Raw genomic sequence first — 19,753 nt, forward strand, 5'->3', positions numbered from 1 at the left:
CTGGGCATCCTCCTCCTTTCTGAAGCATGGCTTACAGCTGAGTCTGTTCCCGACATCCTGGCAGCAGTGCCTGATAATTATTATATTCTTCAGGCCAATAGGTCCTTGGGGAAAGCGGGAGGCGGGGTCGCGGCCATGATCAGCCAGAAACAACAGTTCACTTCTTTAGGTATCACAGGTATCCCTTCAGTCGACAGCCTAATACTCAAATTTGAATCTCCCTCGACCTCTTTTATTTGTGCGCTATTCTAGATCCCCCATGTCATTCCCGCAATTACTTGCCGATATGATCTCCCACCTGGCTATCAATCATGCCGGAATCCTTATAATCGGAGATTTTAATTATTGTCCACTGATATACAGGAAAGCACTGATTCTATAGAATTTGCTGATCTTCTCCTGCGAATGAATTTCACCCAGCATGTTAACGGAGCAACCCACATAAAAGGGCATATGTTAGATCAAGTCTGGACATCTAACTTGGAAAACTCCAGGTTGCTAATCTCCCATGTACATGGTCTGACCACTATCTTATCACATTTACGATCTCCTGTATTCCCCCTGACAAATACTTATTGACTAGAAATCATGTGGCCAGAAACTGGAAACGTGCCAACATTGAGGAATTTAGCTTCTTACCATTACATCCCGTATTGCACATGAGTCTCTCCATACTCAGGAATCAACCATCAAGACATGGCTGGAATCCGCCAGTGACAAAATTGCCCCCTATAAAAAAATTAAGATTCTGCGTCCCCATGATGCCCAACGATGGTTCTCTAATGACTTAAAATTGAAGAAACTTGCTCTAAGGCAAGCTGAGTGTAGCTGGAGACGGGATTACTCTCCGGACAAAAAGGCTTGTTATGTAAAACTACTTAAAGAGTATAAAAATGCCATCCTTCAGACTAAGGTGGAATATTTCTCTACAAAAATGTTAAACTCAGCGACCAAGTCCAAGGATAGTTTTTCCATAGTTGACGAACTCGCAAAACCGGACAGAGTTATGGCTAAATACCTGTTCTCTCACATTCTTTATGCGACTTTCTCAATCTTTACTTCATACGATCAAGGCCAGTATTCCTCCTTCTATATCAACTACGGCCTCTCCAGTCTTATGCAAAAACCCATCTTTGCTTGATCAAATCCCCCCCCATCTCAAAGGAAAAGTTTGTGGGCCTTCTAGGAAAAGTTGGGTCCGGCTCCTCCGCAGATTGATGCCCTCCCCACATTTTACGTGAACCCTCTCCTGAATTGCCCAGACCCGCCTTTCGCACTTCTTAACAACTCCCTTAAACTTGGTATTGTCCCCAACTCTTTCAAAAGTGCTGAAATTCTCCAGATAATGAAGAAGCCTAACTCTGATCCCCTGGTTCTCAGTAACTACCGCCTTATTTCGCTGCTGCCCTACCTAGATAAAATCTGGGAAGCTCATATCATGAATTGTCTTAGTTCTTTCATCGAACACTCCCACTTTCTGGACCAGCACCAGGCAGGTTTTCGACCTGCCCATTCAACTAAGTCAGTTATCGTTGCGGTTATGGATGAGCTCCGAAGAGGGGTTGAGAGGAACCTCACCCAGGAAGGCCTTGGTATTGCTTGACCCATCGGCTGCCTTTGTCACGGCCGATCATGGTCTCCTGATCGGCTGTGTCATCATTGCCCGGATCCAGGGCCTGGCGCTGAACTGGATTTCCTCCTTCCTCAGCCACCGATTTCAAGCGGTCCATCTGGCTAATTTCTCATCCAAAAAAATTAAACTGACTTGAGAGGTACCGCAGGGGTCTTCCCTGTCACCCCTTCTTTTTCATCTATATTTGTTACCCCTGATCCGATCATTACATGAAAGAAGGGTTGAAACATTTAACTATGCTGATGACTTGCATCTGGTGTTTGACATCAACTCCTCTACCTCCTCAGTGTCCAATTTTCAGTTCACCATGTGCTTCATCAGTAATTAGATGAATGCCAATCAATTGAAACTCAACCCTGATAAAACCGAGCTCATTCTGACTGGGGGCACAGCTAACCTGTGGAACTCTAGTTTTTGGCCTCCTTTCCTGGGTAAGCCCCCACTTCCAGTTGACTTGGTCAACAGCCTGGGGATTGTAATCAGCAGCTATCTGCCCATGAAAGCCCAGATTGGTTCGGTGGTATCTGCCTGCTTTTTCCATCCGCGCAGAATCCGGAAGATCAACAGATTCCTGACCACTGAGGCCCTGACTCTGGTCGTTCTAGCCTTGGTAATCACGCGTCTCGACTACGCCAACTCATTATATCTTGGTATCCCAGCTTATCAATTACACCGTCTGCAGTTGGCGCAGAACCACGCAGCCAGATTAATCGACCAGCAGACATCACGTTAAACCTCTCCTGAAGAGCCTACAGTGGCTCTCAGTGGCCAAATGCTGTGCCTTCAAACTGGGCTGTACCATCTTTAAAGCCCTAGCTGGGAATGGTCCAGCCTTCATTTCTTCTATAATTAAACGTTATTCCCCTTCCCGAGATCTGCGCTCTTCCAACCTCAACCTACTGTCTACTTTTCTGTTTAAACGCAAAAAGCATGGAGGGCTGAGATTTGAGGTTTTGGCCCCGCAATTTTGGAACTCGCTCCCCTTATTTATTTATTTATTTATAAAGTTTTATATAGCGCGAACAGGAAGTGAGAACAGCGTCCCCCTAAGCTCAGTTTAGGAAAAAGCTTAAAACCTGGCTATTTTCCCAAGCATATCAGTAAGGTGACTGACTGTTAATGCTGCGCCCCTTCCTCCTTCAGCGCCATGAAACCGCATGCTGTATGTGCTCCTAAGAAATTCCTTTAACATAAATGGCCTATTTACATACATGGCATTTATTTCCATGCTTCATGTCCTATCAGAGTGTGGGATAGTTCTCGATTTGGGAGATGGTGATGCTGCAGTTGTGTAGTAATTCTCTTAGAAGCAGGCTACCAGTATCATAAACTCTTTCGCACAATATTCTCTTTCAGGTAGCCTGCACCGCTAGCATTCAATGAAGGATTATCACACGCTGCAAACACACATGTTCTTTTGTGAAATGGTCATGCAATGATTCATTCTCAATGTCGCCAACTTCTCTTTCACATGAAAATGTCCACAGCTGAAATGAACTGGGATGGGTTATCCCCCATGTGACTCTGAAGGTAAAATCAGTTGCTTGCACCCTTGACACTGGCCTTGCCTTCAAAGAACACATTGCCAAGAAAACCAAGACAGCATTGTATAACTGTTACCTCCTGAAGAAAGTGAAAACTATATCTCCCACGAACCGACTGCAGAATAACAGCCCTAGCCGACGTACTCTCACACTTGATAGATGCAATGCCATGCAGATGTAGTTTCCCTGACATCACACGGGCTCCTTTGAGTGGGTTACTACATGAGGCAGTATGACTCATCAAAGGCCTACATAAGTCTTAGCATATCACTTCAACCCTGGTGGAAATACATTGGCTCCTTCTCTAGGTCTACATCTAGATACACTGCATGACAACCAAGGCCAGCAGAAGTGGTGCCCCTCGAATGCACTTCCTTGGATGGAGAGCTGCCCATTAGAAACTAGGACATCACCAGTATGGAAACAAAACATGTAAATAAGATAAAGGAGAAGACATGCCTTCTTCGTCTATACTCCCAAGATCTGGAACAACAAACCCATCAACTTCAGAAATGATGTCCCAACCCTTCCACAATTCAGAAAGGAGCAACAGAACCACATCTTCTAAGAACACTATCTACACAAAAGAGTATACACCATCAACATCTTGCTTCCTTGTAATATATGATGAATCCTGACTCAGGGTTCCCACCCTTGTTTAGTGCATATTGCTCTCAAGCTATGTTCATTCATAGATGTTCTCTATTTCAGCAGAAATTGACAGGTAGGACCTTGAACATATGCAAATTGACCTAGTGACAGGGTTCGCCTTGTGTTGGCCACAGTGCTATAATCAAGAGCCATCTCTTGTTTATCCTGTTTTAGCACTGAAGTGAGATATGACTCAGATCAAGTTGCACTTTCTAGAGTTTTGTGCTCCCTTTTTACCGCAGAGTTTAAGGTAAGTAAAGATGAATGTCGAAATGCAGACATACCATGCAGAAGAAGAATAGGATTCGAAAAAGAATAAGATTTGCATTTATCATTACGCATTTTTGCGTAGGGCTGTAATTCACTCCCTTAGGCGCTCTGCTGAGATCACACTCCAAACTGTATTTTAACCTTTTCATAAAAACTCAACTTGAGAAGGCAGAAAAACCAGGAATCCGTAGGGCTTGCAGAGTCAAGAATCCGAAAACCGGTTGATTCTAAGAAGCGCAGGTTGCATCTTCGTGCATAAAAGAGAAACGGCAAGAGGTTTAGACTAGCATGAGCTGCACAGGTCTGCACCACGCGGGCGGTAGCACGCACATGTAAACAACGAATATGCCTGAACTCTGTATATGCGTGGTTAAGGTGTATATGAGTTTTAGTTGCTGCTCCCCGGCGGAAGAGCATGAAGGGGAATGATCGGGACGAGGAGGATAGGTAAGTCGGGTTTTGAGGGGGTGCGGGTTAGTTTGTAGGATTGGGGGTAGTTTTCCGGGTTGGTAGGGGGATCAGGGTAATTTACAGGGACGAAGGGAAGGGGTGTCAGGAGCTTTAGGGCTCAGGGCAGGAGAAGGAAGGGAGGGTAGATTATTTGTGTTGGGGGTATTTTGGGGGGGGTTGGGGTAGTTTTCGGGTTCAGGGCAGGGGACAGGAAAGGGGACGTTTTCAGGTGGAGGGGCAGTTGGACGTTTTAGGACTGAGAGTAGGGACGGAGGTGGGGTATATTATTGGTGTTGGGGTAGTTTTGGTGGGTGTGGGGCCGGAGTGATTTTCAGGGCTTGGGTTAGGAGTTGTAGGGCTTAGGGCAGGGGACTGGAAAGGGGAAGTTTTAAAGCTGAGGGGGCAGTTGGACTGAGGCGGGGTAGGTGAGGTGAGATTTCAGGGGTTGGGCTTGTTTTAGGGATCAGGGAGGGGGCTGAGGTTGAAGTAGTTTTAAGAGGGCTGAGTTGTAGAGCTCAGGGTAGGGGACAGGATAGGGGCAGTTTTCAGGTCAAGGGGGCAGTTGGGCTGGGGTAAGGGGGAGGTTGGGATTTTAGGTTTAGGATGTTTTTAGGGTTTAGGGCAGAGGGGCAGGAGTGTGACCTTTACCCCACATGCCCATTTGCCAAACATGTCCTTACCACGAAATAGCATGGTAAAGGCATGAGTGGTAAAGGCGTGCATGGTAAAGACGCAGTCAGGGTTTAGACCGCGTGGTTAAGGTATGCGTTGTTAAGGCATGCGTTTTTCCATCGCACAACCATCCTGGAAGGCTTCCTTCTTGGTAGCCATTACTTCAGCTCTCAGAGTGAGCGAAATACAGGTTCTTTGTTCACATGAACATTACACAGTATTTAATAGCAACAGGCTAGTGATGAGGACCCATGCTAAAGACCACCCTAAATTAGCCTTGGATTTCTATGTCAATCTGACCATTACTTTGCCTACATTTTTTCAGAATCCGTCTCCTGCAGAGACGTCTCTTCATTCTCTGGATGTTAGGAGGGTGTAATGAAGCCATTATATTATAATCCATACCACAAATGGTTTTGAAATGTAATCTAGATAGGACAAAATGCATAAGAAAATCAAAGCAACTATTTATCAACTATGGTCCTATAGAGACAGGATATGCCTCTTCTAAACAATCCTTGTCTAGTTGGATTGTCACCTGCTAAATCCTTTGTTATCAGAAAGCTAACAAAAGCGTATCTGGTAGATCTACATCCCGCTCCACCAAAGGTAAATTAGCTACCAATGCTTTACTTAGGAACATCCCAATTGCAAAGCTGCATCTTGGAGATCAGTTCAGACCTTTACGAGACACTAGTATCTTGATTCGGATGCCAAGAATGATGCCTTAGTGGGGCAAGCATCTCTAAGGATTGTTTTGCTTAATTATACTATTCTCCTTTTTTTATATCTTCCTTCGCAGGGTTGTTGGGGGATCCTTCCATCTATTCAGTGCTTATGATTATCAATGGAGATCCCCTTAGAGAGAAAGAATGGTTTCTTACCTGTAATCATAGTTCTCTCAAGGGAATCCCCACTGAAACCATAAGCAACCCTTCCCCCTCCCTGATGACCCCTAAAGGTGCAGTTCCTTATTTGATTAGTTTCAGTGCTGCAGCCAATGCAGGCTACATTGCTATGTATTGCTTCTAAGTAAAAAGCATCTGTACTGAATTTTGTAAAAAGGTCATTTCTCATTTTACTTAAGTTATTTTTAAGAGTATAACCCGTTTTTACTTTTAAATTTTAAAGTATTTAAATAAGATTAGCGGTATAGCCTGGACCTTATTTACAAGCCCTTGTGCCATAGGTGCATCACTTATAATATGGGAAAAAGTAACTTACCAGTGGCGCAAGGGGCTTGTAAATTTGTACCCCCTTCCTATTCAAGTCTTCTCAATTTAACATGTCTATCACAGTGTTTCCTGGCCTTGATGAAATTAGGCGAAGTGATGTGACTTTGAAAGAACTGCTCTGGGTACCGGCATATGGGCGGGACTATTTATTGCTTATGATTTTAACTGAGATTCCTCTGAGAGAAAACTAGAATTACACTCAATTCTGTGGACACTGAGCAGAAATAGTAACCACTGAGAGTGGGTTACTCGTCAGACTACTTGCCTTGTCGAGAAGAAATCCGAGTTTGTTAAAGATTGTCCGTGAGTAGATTGGAAGAGGCCAGAGCTGCCTGATGATTACATTAACAGAATCGAAGCCTCAGGGATCAGTCAAGGAAAGTGGTAATGGTCAGTATATGTACCAGGTGTTGACAATAAAGGTCCATGAACAGGTCAAGACATTGGAATCAAATAGTGCCCTCTTATTCACAACTACAAAAAGCAATACATGACTTCCTTGTCTTTTGAAAGCTATGTGTGTCTATTATTCTTGTGTGTAGTTGAATCTTTAGAACTTCCTGATAAGGGAAAAATCCTACAATGTTCCTTGTTTCTACAACATCATGGGAAGTTAGAAGCTTCTTCTTTACCAGAATCTAACGAAAGAAATTGATCTAAGCCAAATAACTGCACAGTGAAGGGCCAAATGTAATCATTTATTAGCTCCATTGTTGAACAACAAATGATGTAGAACTAACAATGTCATCTCTTTCAGGTGGTGTAGGCGTCAGGCCTGGTGGAGGAATAGGTGGAGTTGGAGGAGTCGGAGCAGGAGGTAAAAATAATGTAACAAACACAAAGTTCCCTTACGCTTCTACAGTGAGAACATGAGAATTAAATCCTCTAATTAGATCAGTTGGTTTAATTAAACATGGCCATACACTAAAATATAATAAGAGTAGACGACTGTTACCAGGTTGCTAAATTTACAAACAAATATATCAAATCATACATCAAATTCAAAGGAATGTATTGTCAATTATTTTATTCCAAAAACATGTTTCATACAATTAATATTGACAAAGTTAATAAACATATTAAAATCAAATACTCATGATTTTATTTAAGAAAAACAATATGTGCCATGAATCAATAAAGAACAACTGTTGACACAGTGTTTCGGTGGATCGTCACCTTCTTTAGGACAATAGTTCAATATTTAAAAGTCTACTATTTTATGTAGAAACTCTTTATATTTCTCCAATTATGTCTTTTAACGGGTTTCTCGTCTGGTTTTCTCAGTCTCAAAAAGAGCCGGATTATACACTAATAATTTTCTTGGGAAGGTCTTTGTTTTATTATGTTTTATTTCTCGCCCTCTTGTTTCTATGAACTCCTTCTAAGGTTAATGTGAATCCTTTATCAATCACATTTACATAGGATCATTCGCAAATGAATTTTAAAATGTCCGATCCATCTCTGAGTCAAGACATTGATCTCAAAATAAATTCCAATTCCAATTCGAGTCTCAGACTCAAATTGGAAGGTTAGCAAGACGGGTGCCTGCTTTTTAGCTCTACACCTGAAAAATGTTTGGATCAGAATTCAAAATAAACTGGAACCAGCACCCCTAAAGAAAGAAAAGTGGGTGGATTCAACAAGATTTTATTTTGAGATCAATGTCTTGACGTCTGTCAGTTGCCGCCTGCACTGGCAGCCTGGTGCCCGTCTGTCAGTGGCTGCCTGCACTGGCTGCCTGTGCTGGCAGCCTGGTGCCCGTCTGTCAGTGGCCACCTGCTGTCAGTGGCCACCTGCTTTGGCAGCCTAGTGCCCGTCTTTCAGTGGCCACCTGTGCTGACAGCCTAGTGCCTGTCTGTCAGTGGCACCCTAGTGCCCATCCGTCAGTGGCTGCCTGTGCTGGCAGTCTGGTGCCCGTCTGTCAGTGGCCACCTGCTGTCAGTGGCCACCTGCTTTGGCAGCCTAGTGCCCATCCGTTAGTGCCCACCTGCGCTAGCAGCTTAGTGCCCGTCTTTTAGTGGCCACCTGTGCTGACAGCCTAGTGCCCATCCGTCAGTGGCTGCCTGTGCTGGCAGTCTGGTGCCCGTCTTTCAGTGGCCACCTGCCATTCGTATTATTGGTGCTTTTTCTGTCCTGGACATCCCCTTTCAGACAATATCCTATCATTATAGATCCCAGAGCAGAGAAGACAGGTGACCCAGTGGGCTCCTCTGGTTAATATTTCAGCTATAGGACTAACAACAACCACCGAGCTGTCTGGGCACAGCCCTGCGATGTCCAGATCATCCCTCATGTTATGAACGTTATAACAGATAGTAATAGGAAGAGCTTTTTATAAAAATGTTACAGTGATATCTTGGTATTCCCGTGTGAATAGGTGACAGAGTTACCAGGTGGCGTGTCTCAGTGATGGACTGCACACGGTGCTTCCTGCTTGAAGACCATGTCCCTCTGACATCCCGACAGCGCCTAATGCACTTTTGTTCAGATAATGCTCTTGTAGTAGCAATCCCCGCCTTAAGGGCCTGGCTGCTGGTATTTTACTGCCTTGTTACTGTTAAGGCACCCCCTACTCACACCTCTGAGACTAGAAGGCAACTTCCTCAACTCTGCAAACGTTTCATAGACTGCCTGTCACGGGGTGCCACGGCCCTTCTAGTCATCCGTCCTAATGAAATACAGTCTCAATGAGTGACTATCACTGTGTGCGTTGCTGCTTGATTATATGCACAAGACTGCACATACTCTAATGCAAAAGACTTCCCAGACTCATGTGCGAAAGACTGCCCAGACTCACTTCTCAGACTCATATGCACAAGACTGTCCAGACTCATTTGCACCAGACTGCCCAGACTCATTTGCACCAGACTGCCCAGATTCATTTGCACCAGACTGCCCAGATTCATATGCACAAGACTGCCCAGACTCAAATGCACAAGACTGCCCAGACTCATTTGCACCAGACTGCCCAGACTCATTTGCACCAGACTGCCCAGACTCATTTGCACCAGACTGCCCAGATTCATATGCACAAGACTGCCCAGACTCAAATGCACAAGACTGCCCAGACTCATTTGCACCAGACTGCCCAGACTCATATGCACCAGACTGCCCAGACTCATTTGCACCAGACTGCCCAGATTCATATGCACAAGACTGCCCAGACTCAAATACACAAGACTGCCCAGGCTCATGTGCACAAGACTACCCAGACTCATATGCACAAGACTGCCCAGACTCATATGCACAAGACTACCCAGGCTCAAATGCACAAGACTACCCAGACTCAAATGCACAAGACTGCCCAGACTCAAATGCACATGACTGCCCAGACTCATATGCACAAGACTGCCCAGACTCATTCATTTCATTTCATAAGGCTTTATTCGGAACAAGAAAGCAAGTCCATAAAAGCACGGCATAAAAAGGATTACAGTATAAAACAGCAGCCATAGAAAGCAAAAGAATACAACAGTTTAAAAGGTTAAAAGAGCATACTTTTCCTGGCATTGATTGATTTAAGAATAAAAGTAGCAGTATAAAAACAAACATCCGGGTGATGTAAATTAAAAAGCAGGCTCATGGAGTCTCGTATTGTCCTAACACCAAACTTTACAAACAATGGCTTCAAATAGGCAATCCATAGATATTTGTACAACTGGCAAAGCAAAAGAAAGTGCACAGTGCTTTGTGTGGTAGTATTATCACACAAACAGGGGCCAACAGGATGTGAATGCAGGGAGGGGAAGGCCACAAGGTGATGTACTACTCCAGTTCTCAGTCTAGCCAACGCAAACCGATGTGCATTCCAGGTCACTTGTGACAAATAAGGTTGAAAACCTACAAATTCATTAAAGTCTCGGTAAAGAACACAGGAAGAAAGTTCAGCACTATTTTGATTGCGCCTTATGGATAGCTGTTGTAAAAAACACCCCTTAAGTTCAGTTTTAGACAACTCATTGGCCCCGCATCGGTCCACAATGATATTAATGTCAAAGATCTCACGGAAATTTTCCACAATATATTTTAACCATGGAATCTTTTCATAGTGATCCAAAGAAAGGCAGTCAGAAATAATAGCTCTACACAATGGGGTCTCTTCTTTTATCCAAATAGAGCGCCATAGCATCAGAGGTCTGAGGAGAATCAAGTCGGCAAGATGATAAATACCCAATTCATTATGCACCAAAACGTTTGAGACAGAGCTTGGCAGGCACAGCAGTCTCTTCAAAAAGACGTTCTCCTCTACCTGAAGAGACCCTGCCGTGGCATGGCCCCAAATGCCTGCTCCATACAGGGCAATGGAGACACGAGACTGGAAAATTTTTAACATGTCGTGGACCCGCCTATCTCCCAATTTGGTAGCCATGGTGAATATTCCATGGGAACTCCTCGCCATCTTAGCCCGAACATTCCTGTGCTCATTGGCCCATTTGTTGTTACTAGAGAACGTGACCCCCAAATAGGAAAATTGATCAACAGCTTGGACCTTTTGACCCTCTATAAAAAATGAGAAGTGCTTCTTTCTATTCTTTCGCCCGCATTCCATAACAAAAGTTTTGGATTTATTTAACACCAATTTTCTACTATTAATAAATTGCGAGAAGCCACCCATCAGTCGTTGGAGGCCGACTCGGGTGCGTGAAATTAGGACCGCGTCGTCCGCGTAAAGTAACACTGGGACGCTATCTTTATTTATTTTAAGAGCATCCACTGCCAAAGATTTGAGAAAGGAATCAATCTTATTGATGAAAAGAGTGAAGAGCAGTGGCGCCAACACACATCCCTGTCTAATTCCCCGCCCAATTTTAAAGCTAGTGGTGCATTCCCCGTTTAGGCCATAACGGACACAAGCACGTAATTTGGAATAAAGACGTGCTAGAAAGTGCACAATACCCTCAGGTGCCCCGATTTCAATAAGCTTTGCCCAAAGGATGCCATGGTCCACCAGATCGAAGGCACTACTCAGATCCGCGAAGCAGAGATAAATAGTGCCGGTCTTTGCCTGGGAATATTTACCGATGAGCAGGTCCAAATTTAGAGACTGCTCAAAAGTGCCACGGCCCTTCCTAAACCCAAACTGGCTCTCTGCTAGAATGCCGTTTTCCTCCACCCATTCTTCCATCCTAACTAAAAGCACTCTACTCATTACTTTTACGGAGGAGTCCAACAAAGAGATTGGACGATAGTTCTTGACATCCCCTCTATTTCCTTTCTTATGGATAGGAATTAAAATTGACTCTTCTCAGGTAGGGGGCACCTCGTTACAGACTGCTATGTTAAAAATATTGGTTAACAGAGGCCCCCAAACTTCGGGGACCAGTTTATATATATCAATTGATACCCCGTCTGGCCCCTATACTTTTCCTCCTTTACTGGCCCCTATACCATATAAGATTTCTTGGACAGTGATATCAAGTGGAGTATGTGGCCACGTATCCCCTGAATCACCTAATACACTATCCGAGTCAAAGATTTTAGAAAAATGAAGGGTCCACTTATCCCTCAGGACATTCGAGGTTAATTCGGGGATCTTATCATCCTTGAGGAATGGGGAGTTAACGGTTTTCCAAAACAGGGTACAATTATTCAGTTCAGCAGCCAGAGTCAAATTATCCCATGCTTCCTGTTGGAGTTCCAATTTCCTACGTTTTAGGGTTTCTTTATATCTAACTCTGAGGTCCAGAACCAGGCCCTCATCCCTAGGCTTTACTGATAAGGCTGACTTTAATTCCTTTAGGGCCAAAGTGCAAGCCGGGTTAAACCACCCCCGCAGGCGTTCTTCCTTATGCTTAGATGTAATGGTAAGCTTGGAATTGATGATGGCATTAATACCAATAAAAAGCTCAATAGAGCTGGTGGTGCCTTGATCATCTTCTAAAATCCGTGTGATTCCATCCAGACAGCTAGAAATTATTGAATCCGAAGTGCTTTCCCCCCTATCCCCCTTCCACCTAAGTCTAAAACCGTTGGGCCGTACTGCCTCAATGTTATTGATGTCACGCTCCAGAATGGCAGTCCCATTGGTCTCCCATAACAGTGCCTCTACTGTCAGGCAGTTGTGGTCACTAAGTTGGATATCTATAACTTTTGGTGCCATAATCCAGGCCTCAAGGCTCGACGAGATACAGATAAAATCAATTACAGAATTAGCTCCCCGCCCCGTGAAAGTGGGGTGGTTTCCCTCCTGTTCATTTTTCTCATTTACCATGATATGCATGTTATGTAAATCCATGAGACTGCCCAGACTCAAATGCACAAGACTGCCCAGACTCATATGCACAAGACTGCCCAGACTCAGCTGGACAAGACTGCCAGACTCATATACACGACTGCCCAAACTCATATGCACAAGACTGCCCAGACTCAGCTGGACAAGACTGCCAGACTCATATGCACAAGACTGCCCAGACTCAGCTGGACAAGACTCCCAGACTCATATGCACAAGACTGCCAGACTCATATGCACATGACTGCCCAGACTCATATGCACAAGACTGCCCAGACTCAGCTGGACAAGTCTGCCAGACTCATATGCACAAGTCTGCCCAGACTCATATGCACAAGACTGCCCAGACTCAGCTGGACAAGACTGCCAGACTCATATGCACAAGACTGCCCAGACTCATATGCACAAGACTGCCCAGACTCAGCTGGACAAGACTCCCAGACTCATATGCACAAGACTGCCAGACTCATATGCACATGACTGCCCAGACTCACATGCACAAAACTGCCCAGACTCAGCTGGACAAGACTGCCAGACTCATATGCACAAGCCTGCCCAGACTCATATGCACAAGACTGCCCAGACTCAGCTGGACAAGGCTGCCAGACTCATATGCACAAGACTACCCAGACTCATATGCACAAGACTGCCCAACTCATGTGCACAAGACTGCCCAGACTCATTGGCACAAGGCTGCCCAGCCTCATAGGCACAAGACTGCCCAGACTCATGTGCACAAGACTGCCCAGACTCCTCCACACACCAGCTCGATATTCCTGTGTTTCCAACCTTCCTAACCCCAGGCCCCCCTACTGACTTGAACCGGTTATCTTTCAGTTTATTTTGCACTGACCCAGAGTCTTAACTCATGCTTGCGATTGTTGACCCAAAATCGTAACATCTTAAGGTGTCGTAATATGTGTGAGACCTTCCCCACGAAAGCACCCTAGCTGGCTTAAAGTTGGGTGCAGCACTTCACAGAACATCTGAATGGTTAACACCGATACGATACCGTGAAGATCTATCTCTGCGAGTTCTTTCTGTGCTATTCTGAGCCTCCAATATCTGAATTCTTTTTCAGGTGTGTATCCAGGCGCTGGTCAGAAAGCTCCCAAGCCAGGTATGTGTTTCATGGGTATTTCATTCGTATGTGCAGTCTGCTCAGATACAGTGCCGTGCAGTCTTTCCATCAATGTGCATGATACTGAAGGTGTAGGGGCGCTGGGTGTGACTGTAGTATACTCGCTAACTGTGTAGGCAAATGATGCCCATTTGTGTTGTGTTCTGATGCTGGCATTTCTTCACGGTCTTAGGTTATTATGGGTATGGTGCTGGAGGGCTCCCGGCAGGTGAGTTGCTGCAGCTAATGTGTCTGATATATGTGCGCTGAGTTGTTAAGCGCCGAGACACCCAAGGGTAATTGTTCGCGCTCTATAAATGTCAGAAAATAAATAAATAAATAAATTAAGAAACCGGAAATGACGTGCCTCTCCTCGGAGTTAACAAGGGCTAAAGGCCAAGAGGACGGGATGGTCAAGTAAAAGAGAGGGCGAGGGTGGCCTGTGTGAGAGTGCGGACAGCGGGGCTGTGAGCTCTCTGACTGGCGAAGGACTCCTGCTGGGCCGAATGGGGCAGGAACACTGGCTGGGGAGTACTGGGGGAGAAAACGGGATTCAAGCACACTCCGAGGTGACAGCACAGCGGGGTGATACTCAGGGGACGAACAGCGCAGAGCTAGAAGAGTGTGCATCTGGGATTTGTAGTCTCTCAATCTGGATCAGTTGATGGCACGCTGAGCCGAACAGCAACCACATTAATGCCTGGTTACTAGCCGGTAATCTTCATTACTCCGAGTATTGTCTGTCTCGCCAAACTTTTTAAATCTGGTGGCGAGGAAGATTTAGGAGGCAGTAATGCTGAGGAGTGTTGGCAAGCTGAGCATGCGCCTTCCAGGGGCCTGACTAGCAAAGTACTCCCCCCAGGGTGCTTCACTATTGGTTGATCCCGTTCGGCCTGGTATCAGCAGATTTCATCAGGATCATTTACCTGCTCAGTTTCATGAGGGTCAGGGCCTGTTAATTGAGCCTAGTTGAAATCGCGCAATAATCAGGCCACACTGATGTTAAGCGTAAAAAGCCATTTATTGAGACCAGGCTGCACAACATAAACCACAACAATAATCAACAAATAACGAAATCTCCCCCCCAACTCCAAAACTCCATCCTCATATTCTCCTTTCATTCCGCCTTCCGTTCTTCAACCTTACCTCCAATCTCTCTTCGCATCCTGGCACTACTTTCCTGCCACCAGCCGCCCCTTCCATCATTCACTCCTCCCCCCCACGAGAGGTGGGTGCGCCCACTAGTGACTTCCCCACCCCTCCCAAATACCGCCAAAACCCGCAGCACGTCCTAAACTGGCACGCTCCGCCAGCCCTAAAAACTGTAGGGTGGGTGGGTGGCCACAGAAAACTATCCCATCCAGCAATGCCAGAATGCAAGAAGAGGAAGTCACCTTCCTCCCCCTGCATTCTTATACCCACACCCCCCACCCCAGCCTGGCCCTTCCCCACGCGAAAGACCCCGGGGGAAGACTAGACTGCGTCTTTGCTTCCCCCGGGGCCCTCCATTCTCCCCAGCGATTCAGGTTCCGGAGTCTTCTCAGGAGAGATGTCTTGGCGTTGTGTGAGTGAAAGGCATCATAACATTGTACTCATACCGCCATTGGGTGTTGTACGAGACGTAATTAGAAAGAATACTGTGCCTGCTCCAACGTCATCAATAATAATACGTTTTTAAAAAACCCGAAAAGGATTAGCTGGTTGCTCAACCGCAGAGGAGTTTGTCTACCAGAATACCTGACCATCGTGCTCCCGCACCACCAGGTGGCGGTAGCACCATTTATATACATTGGATAATTGCATCTGCAGCTTGCATTTTCAGTCATGATTAAAAGATAACATAAAATAAATCCGGTGGCAGTAACACCATTTATATACTTTGGAAAATTGCATCTGCAGCTAGCATTTTCAGTCAGGATTAAAAGATAAAATAAAATTTAAAAAACGGTGTCGGATTGGCCGATAGGGCTTTCTGAAAGTGTCAGAAGCGCCAGTCTGACGGGTCAGTGTATGGGCCGAGTTTGTAGCTGTGTGTGGACCGGCTTTAAGGAGAGGGCCAGATGTGTGGCTGTTTGTGGGCTGCTGTTGGGAGAATCTTCATATAATGAGTAGGGTGCAGGAGCCGAAAGCACTGTGCAGGTGACAGTTGGATGCACTGGACACACACTGCAGCACTGGGTGTCTTGTATGGTATGAAAGTAGTACAGCATGTCCTTTTAAGTGCGCTGCAGCAGCCCAGAGTTCTAGAAAATAAATCAGCTGCTACCAGACCCACAGCAGCTGCTGAACACGTACCTTCCCCCAAGTAACCAAGTCTCCAGCTCCATCTCTGCTCTCGCGAGCTACCAATGCTTTTTGTCAAAATCGCATCGCAATGCTAGCTGTGGTTAATTGGCTGGATAGGGTATTCTTTGGTGTAGGAGTCCTACACAAATGAGATGCATACCAGAGAAGCCACAGTGGGGGCTCTCCGAATGTGGTCCCCATTTTTTACTACCCAATTTTTAAATTGAGACACTCTTATTTTGGTGCCTGGGTCAATTTTCTGTCCTAGTTCAACCCTGTTTAAAAAGCCTGTTGCACTAAAAAAACAAAGAAAAACTACAACTAAGAAATTATGGAAGGCAACACAGCAACTAAAGTTGTGTTGCATGAAAGGTAGAGAGCAGAACAACGCATATCTACTAAGACATGCCACTGTGCTTCTCTGTCCCTATGCTGGGGCACGTTTGGTAGCTATTCGCCAGTGCAAACACCCTATGCAATAGTGCAAGGGTGGCTGTGTTCGCTTAAGCATTGGTTTAGGGTCCCTTCTTGTACATCAAGAACTAGCCTTTAATACTTTTCACACTGTATGCGTGCTGTACAACGCAGCACACAAGAAAAGTAGGAAAAACAAGGAGCAATTAAAACATTTGTCCTTGTTGCGCATGTCTCAAGGAGGATTAGGATTTAGGCACAAATCCCTGTCTACGATTCTTTGTAGATAGAGACTTGCCTCAAAACCCATGACTGTTTGCATGGGAACACCCGTGGGCAACCCACAGAACATCCCTTTGATGCAAAGCATGCTTAATTTGAGCCACTTGTTGCCAGCACTTATTTTTAGAGACCTGCACTTAATTCCAGCATCAGATATCTACAGAGTACAAGAGAGGTAAAACACACTGAGTAAACAGAACTCCAGCAAACCCGTCACAAAGTGAAAAAGTAAGAGCATGCAAGAGGGAGGAAAACAGAGAGTCTAGTCTGTTGGTAGATAAAAGACTACCAGCCTTGGTAATTGGCGCACCAACGTTTCAATGCACCAACCGCCAGCTTCAGTGCAGAGCTGCAGCACCAGCACTTTTTAATGTACAAATTAAGCAATGACGCAAAGTAACACAAGACAGCGCATTGCACGGCTTTGCATTACCTTGGGAATTTATCCAACACAAATCCAGATGTACGTTGGATAGTAAGTCCCACTGTAACACTTTGCGCTGGGTTTGCAATACAAAAGTAATGCAAGCCCCATGCAATGCGTTAGTAAATCTGAGTTGTTATGTTTTCGGTATGTAATGCATCTATAAGATAAAGTATTTACTTTTGAAATGCTTTGCAAAGCTAACACCTCATAGGAGACGGAATGATACTCCTACCAGCCAACAGGATAAGGTGAGAGAAAAATATTTCTCTGATTGGGGTCAAACCCCATTCTTTTTATACTTCGTGGGACTGGTACTGGCTACAGACCCATCACTGGCTTTAATCTCTGGCCATGGTGGGCTGGCTGAGAGGCTGGGCTTGGTCATGTGTGAGCTCTGAGTATGGAGGACTGAGTGTGGGACCGACCAGGAAGGCTGAATATGAGCGCTGCTGGTGTATTTAGATGCTTTTTTTGTTCTCAGGTTACGGAGCTGGTGTTGGAGGCTTGCCAGCAGGTGAGTACAGAAAAAGGGATGAACGTTGTATTTGAAAGCCTTGTGCCATGGCCGTGAGCTGTACACATGGCATCTATCTGTATACATCTCGAAACTGAATAAGCGAGTATCAGGAAAAGATAAAAAAGGAGAACACAGGTTTATAACGGGTGAGGAAGTCATTTAGAGTTCTAGCCTTCCTGGTGTTAGAGAATCTTTACCTTTTGGGATGGTGCAGGACCAATGCCTATACAGGGTGTTATAGCACAGACAATGATGGGATGGCCCTGCTAGATTGAGGAGGATGTTGGATTGGGGGTCACCTAGGAATAGTGTTGGCACTTTGGCGCTGGAGAATGCAGATGAGCTGACTGCGGGAGATTGTTTCATACTGTAATGATATGAGAGTATGTTGTGATGATGTAGAGGGCATTTGGGGTGGTAAAGTAGTATTCTATGCAAGAGATGAGCTGGTAAAAAACAATCATATAGAGTAGTGCATGGACTAAAGGGGATAGTGCGAGAGTCGCAGCCCGGGCTGGATGGAGTCAGTAAAGGGGATGCAGGAAGAGCGTTGAGGCTGGGGGAATGATAATCAGTTGTGTTCTGATGAGACGTCTTTCCTTGTGTTCAGGTTATGGAGCTGGGGCTGGAGGCTTGCCAGCAGGTGAGTTGCTAAACTTGGTTATGTCAACTTAATGGAAAATGTTCCTTTAGTTGGTTAATGTCATAATGTTCATAAGGTCGAAAAGTTCATTGAACAACGTGAAAGAAATGTATAGTAATGTTACAAAATTGTGAGTAAAAAAAACAACACAATGGCCAATACTGGATAAACTTCCAAATAGTCAAATAGTAACCTTTGTGAATAAAGCATAAAGGTCCGTTTTGCGTCACTAGTTACATTTTTATGTATAAAACCGTTGGTTTGTTATGTCTAACTGTCTAATTGTTTATACATGCATATTTAAATTGTGACATGGTTTAAAAAATTGCAATATTTAACTAGTGAATAAAATAAAAATGTAACTAGTGACGCAAAATGGACCTTTATGCTTTATTCACAAAGGTTACTATTTGACTATTTGGAAGTTTATCCAGTATTGGCCATTGTGTTGTTTTTTTTTGGCATATTTGGCTTAGCCTTACTGTGAACAGCCAGGACCCTGTGTTGTTATATACACAAAATTGTGACTGTCATTACAAAATCCAAATAATGAAAAAGCTACCAGTTTATATTTTCCTCACCCTTTTCGCTAGATAGGTCTTATATGTGGATGTTCGCACTGTCAGTCTCTCCTTGAGGGCTGGTGAGTTGTCTCTTAGAGAGGTTTTTGATCCAGAACTCAATGTCCCTGACCCTGGTATAAAGAATTAGAACATTTGAGGCTGAAAGAAAGAGATCTCTGATATGTTCCATAACATTGGACTTTGAGTGAATCAGAGGTCTTGCCAAGATGCCAGGTATGCTGCTAAAGGGATTTGGAACTTGGAGCTCTCGTTATGATATCAGAACTGAATTGCATGGAGGGATTGAATCTCTACAGGGTGAGTGGAGTGTGACTCCTTCCAGACGTTCTCACATTGTGACACTTATAGAATTTAAAATATTGCATTCTGTCCTGTTTTTTCGCTTTTCCTCACTGCTACAGTCGTTACGTCCCTTTGGCCTTATTCACTCTCCAGCAAGTGAGTAAAGACCAGAAAGTTCCAGGCAAACAAAGACTGTTGTGAGTGGCCAAGGCGCCTTCCTGCCTCCGGCTCCCTTCATCTGACCTTAACCCCAACGATGGCCAATCACATAAACAAGATTGAACGGCAAGACTTGCTATCAGCAGACACATGCATGTGTGATGAGACTGAAAAGTTTGGCAAACAAGTATCATATAAGGGCTGCTGACACTGAATCTGTAGTCCAATTTGGAAGCCACCGTGCAGGGCCTCTGTCTTTCAGCATGGCCTCCTCGTGCCCACTGCTTTTCATCGTGGTGCTTGTGAGGCCTTGAGGCTGTGTCTACCAGAAACTCTTACAGACCTCTGTCATGGG

At 44.9% G+C, this 19,753-nt stretch overlaps 1 protein-coding gene across 21 annotated transcripts in view; it reads left to right on the forward strand.

Annotated features, from left to right (window-relative positions):
* LOC147729783 (uncharacterized) overlaps nucleotides 1-19,753 on the forward strand; it is a 373,027-nt gene that overhangs the window by 338,389 nt on the left and 14,885 nt on the right. For 14 of the 21 annotated variants that reach the window (XM_086954663.1, XM_086954671.1, XM_086954666.1 and 11 more), the window contains 5 exons: nucleotides 7,213-7,272; nucleotides 13,766-13,804; nucleotides 13,998-14,033; nucleotides 17,695-17,727; nucleotides 18,341-18,373. In XM_086954663.1, the coding sequence (XP_086810789.1) occupies nucleotides 7,213-7,272; nucleotides 13,766-13,804; nucleotides 13,998-14,033; nucleotides 17,695-17,727; nucleotides 18,341-18,373 (201 nt within the window). The remainder of the gene's footprint in view (nucleotides 1-7,212; nucleotides 7,273-13,765; nucleotides 13,805-13,997; nucleotides 14,034-17,694; nucleotides 17,728-18,340; nucleotides 18,374-19,753) is intronic. The other 7 variants (XM_086954668.1, XM_086954678.1, XM_086954677.1 and 4 more) reach the window with 3 other exon arrangements.

This window comes from Lissotriton vulgaris, chromosome 2_1, assembly GCF_964263255.1.
Source record: "Lissotriton vulgaris chromosome 2_1, aLisVul1.2, whole genome shotgun sequence".
NCBI classification, from domain to species: domain Eukaryota; kingdom Metazoa; phylum Chordata; class Amphibia; order Caudata; family Salamandridae; genus Lissotriton; species Lissotriton vulgaris.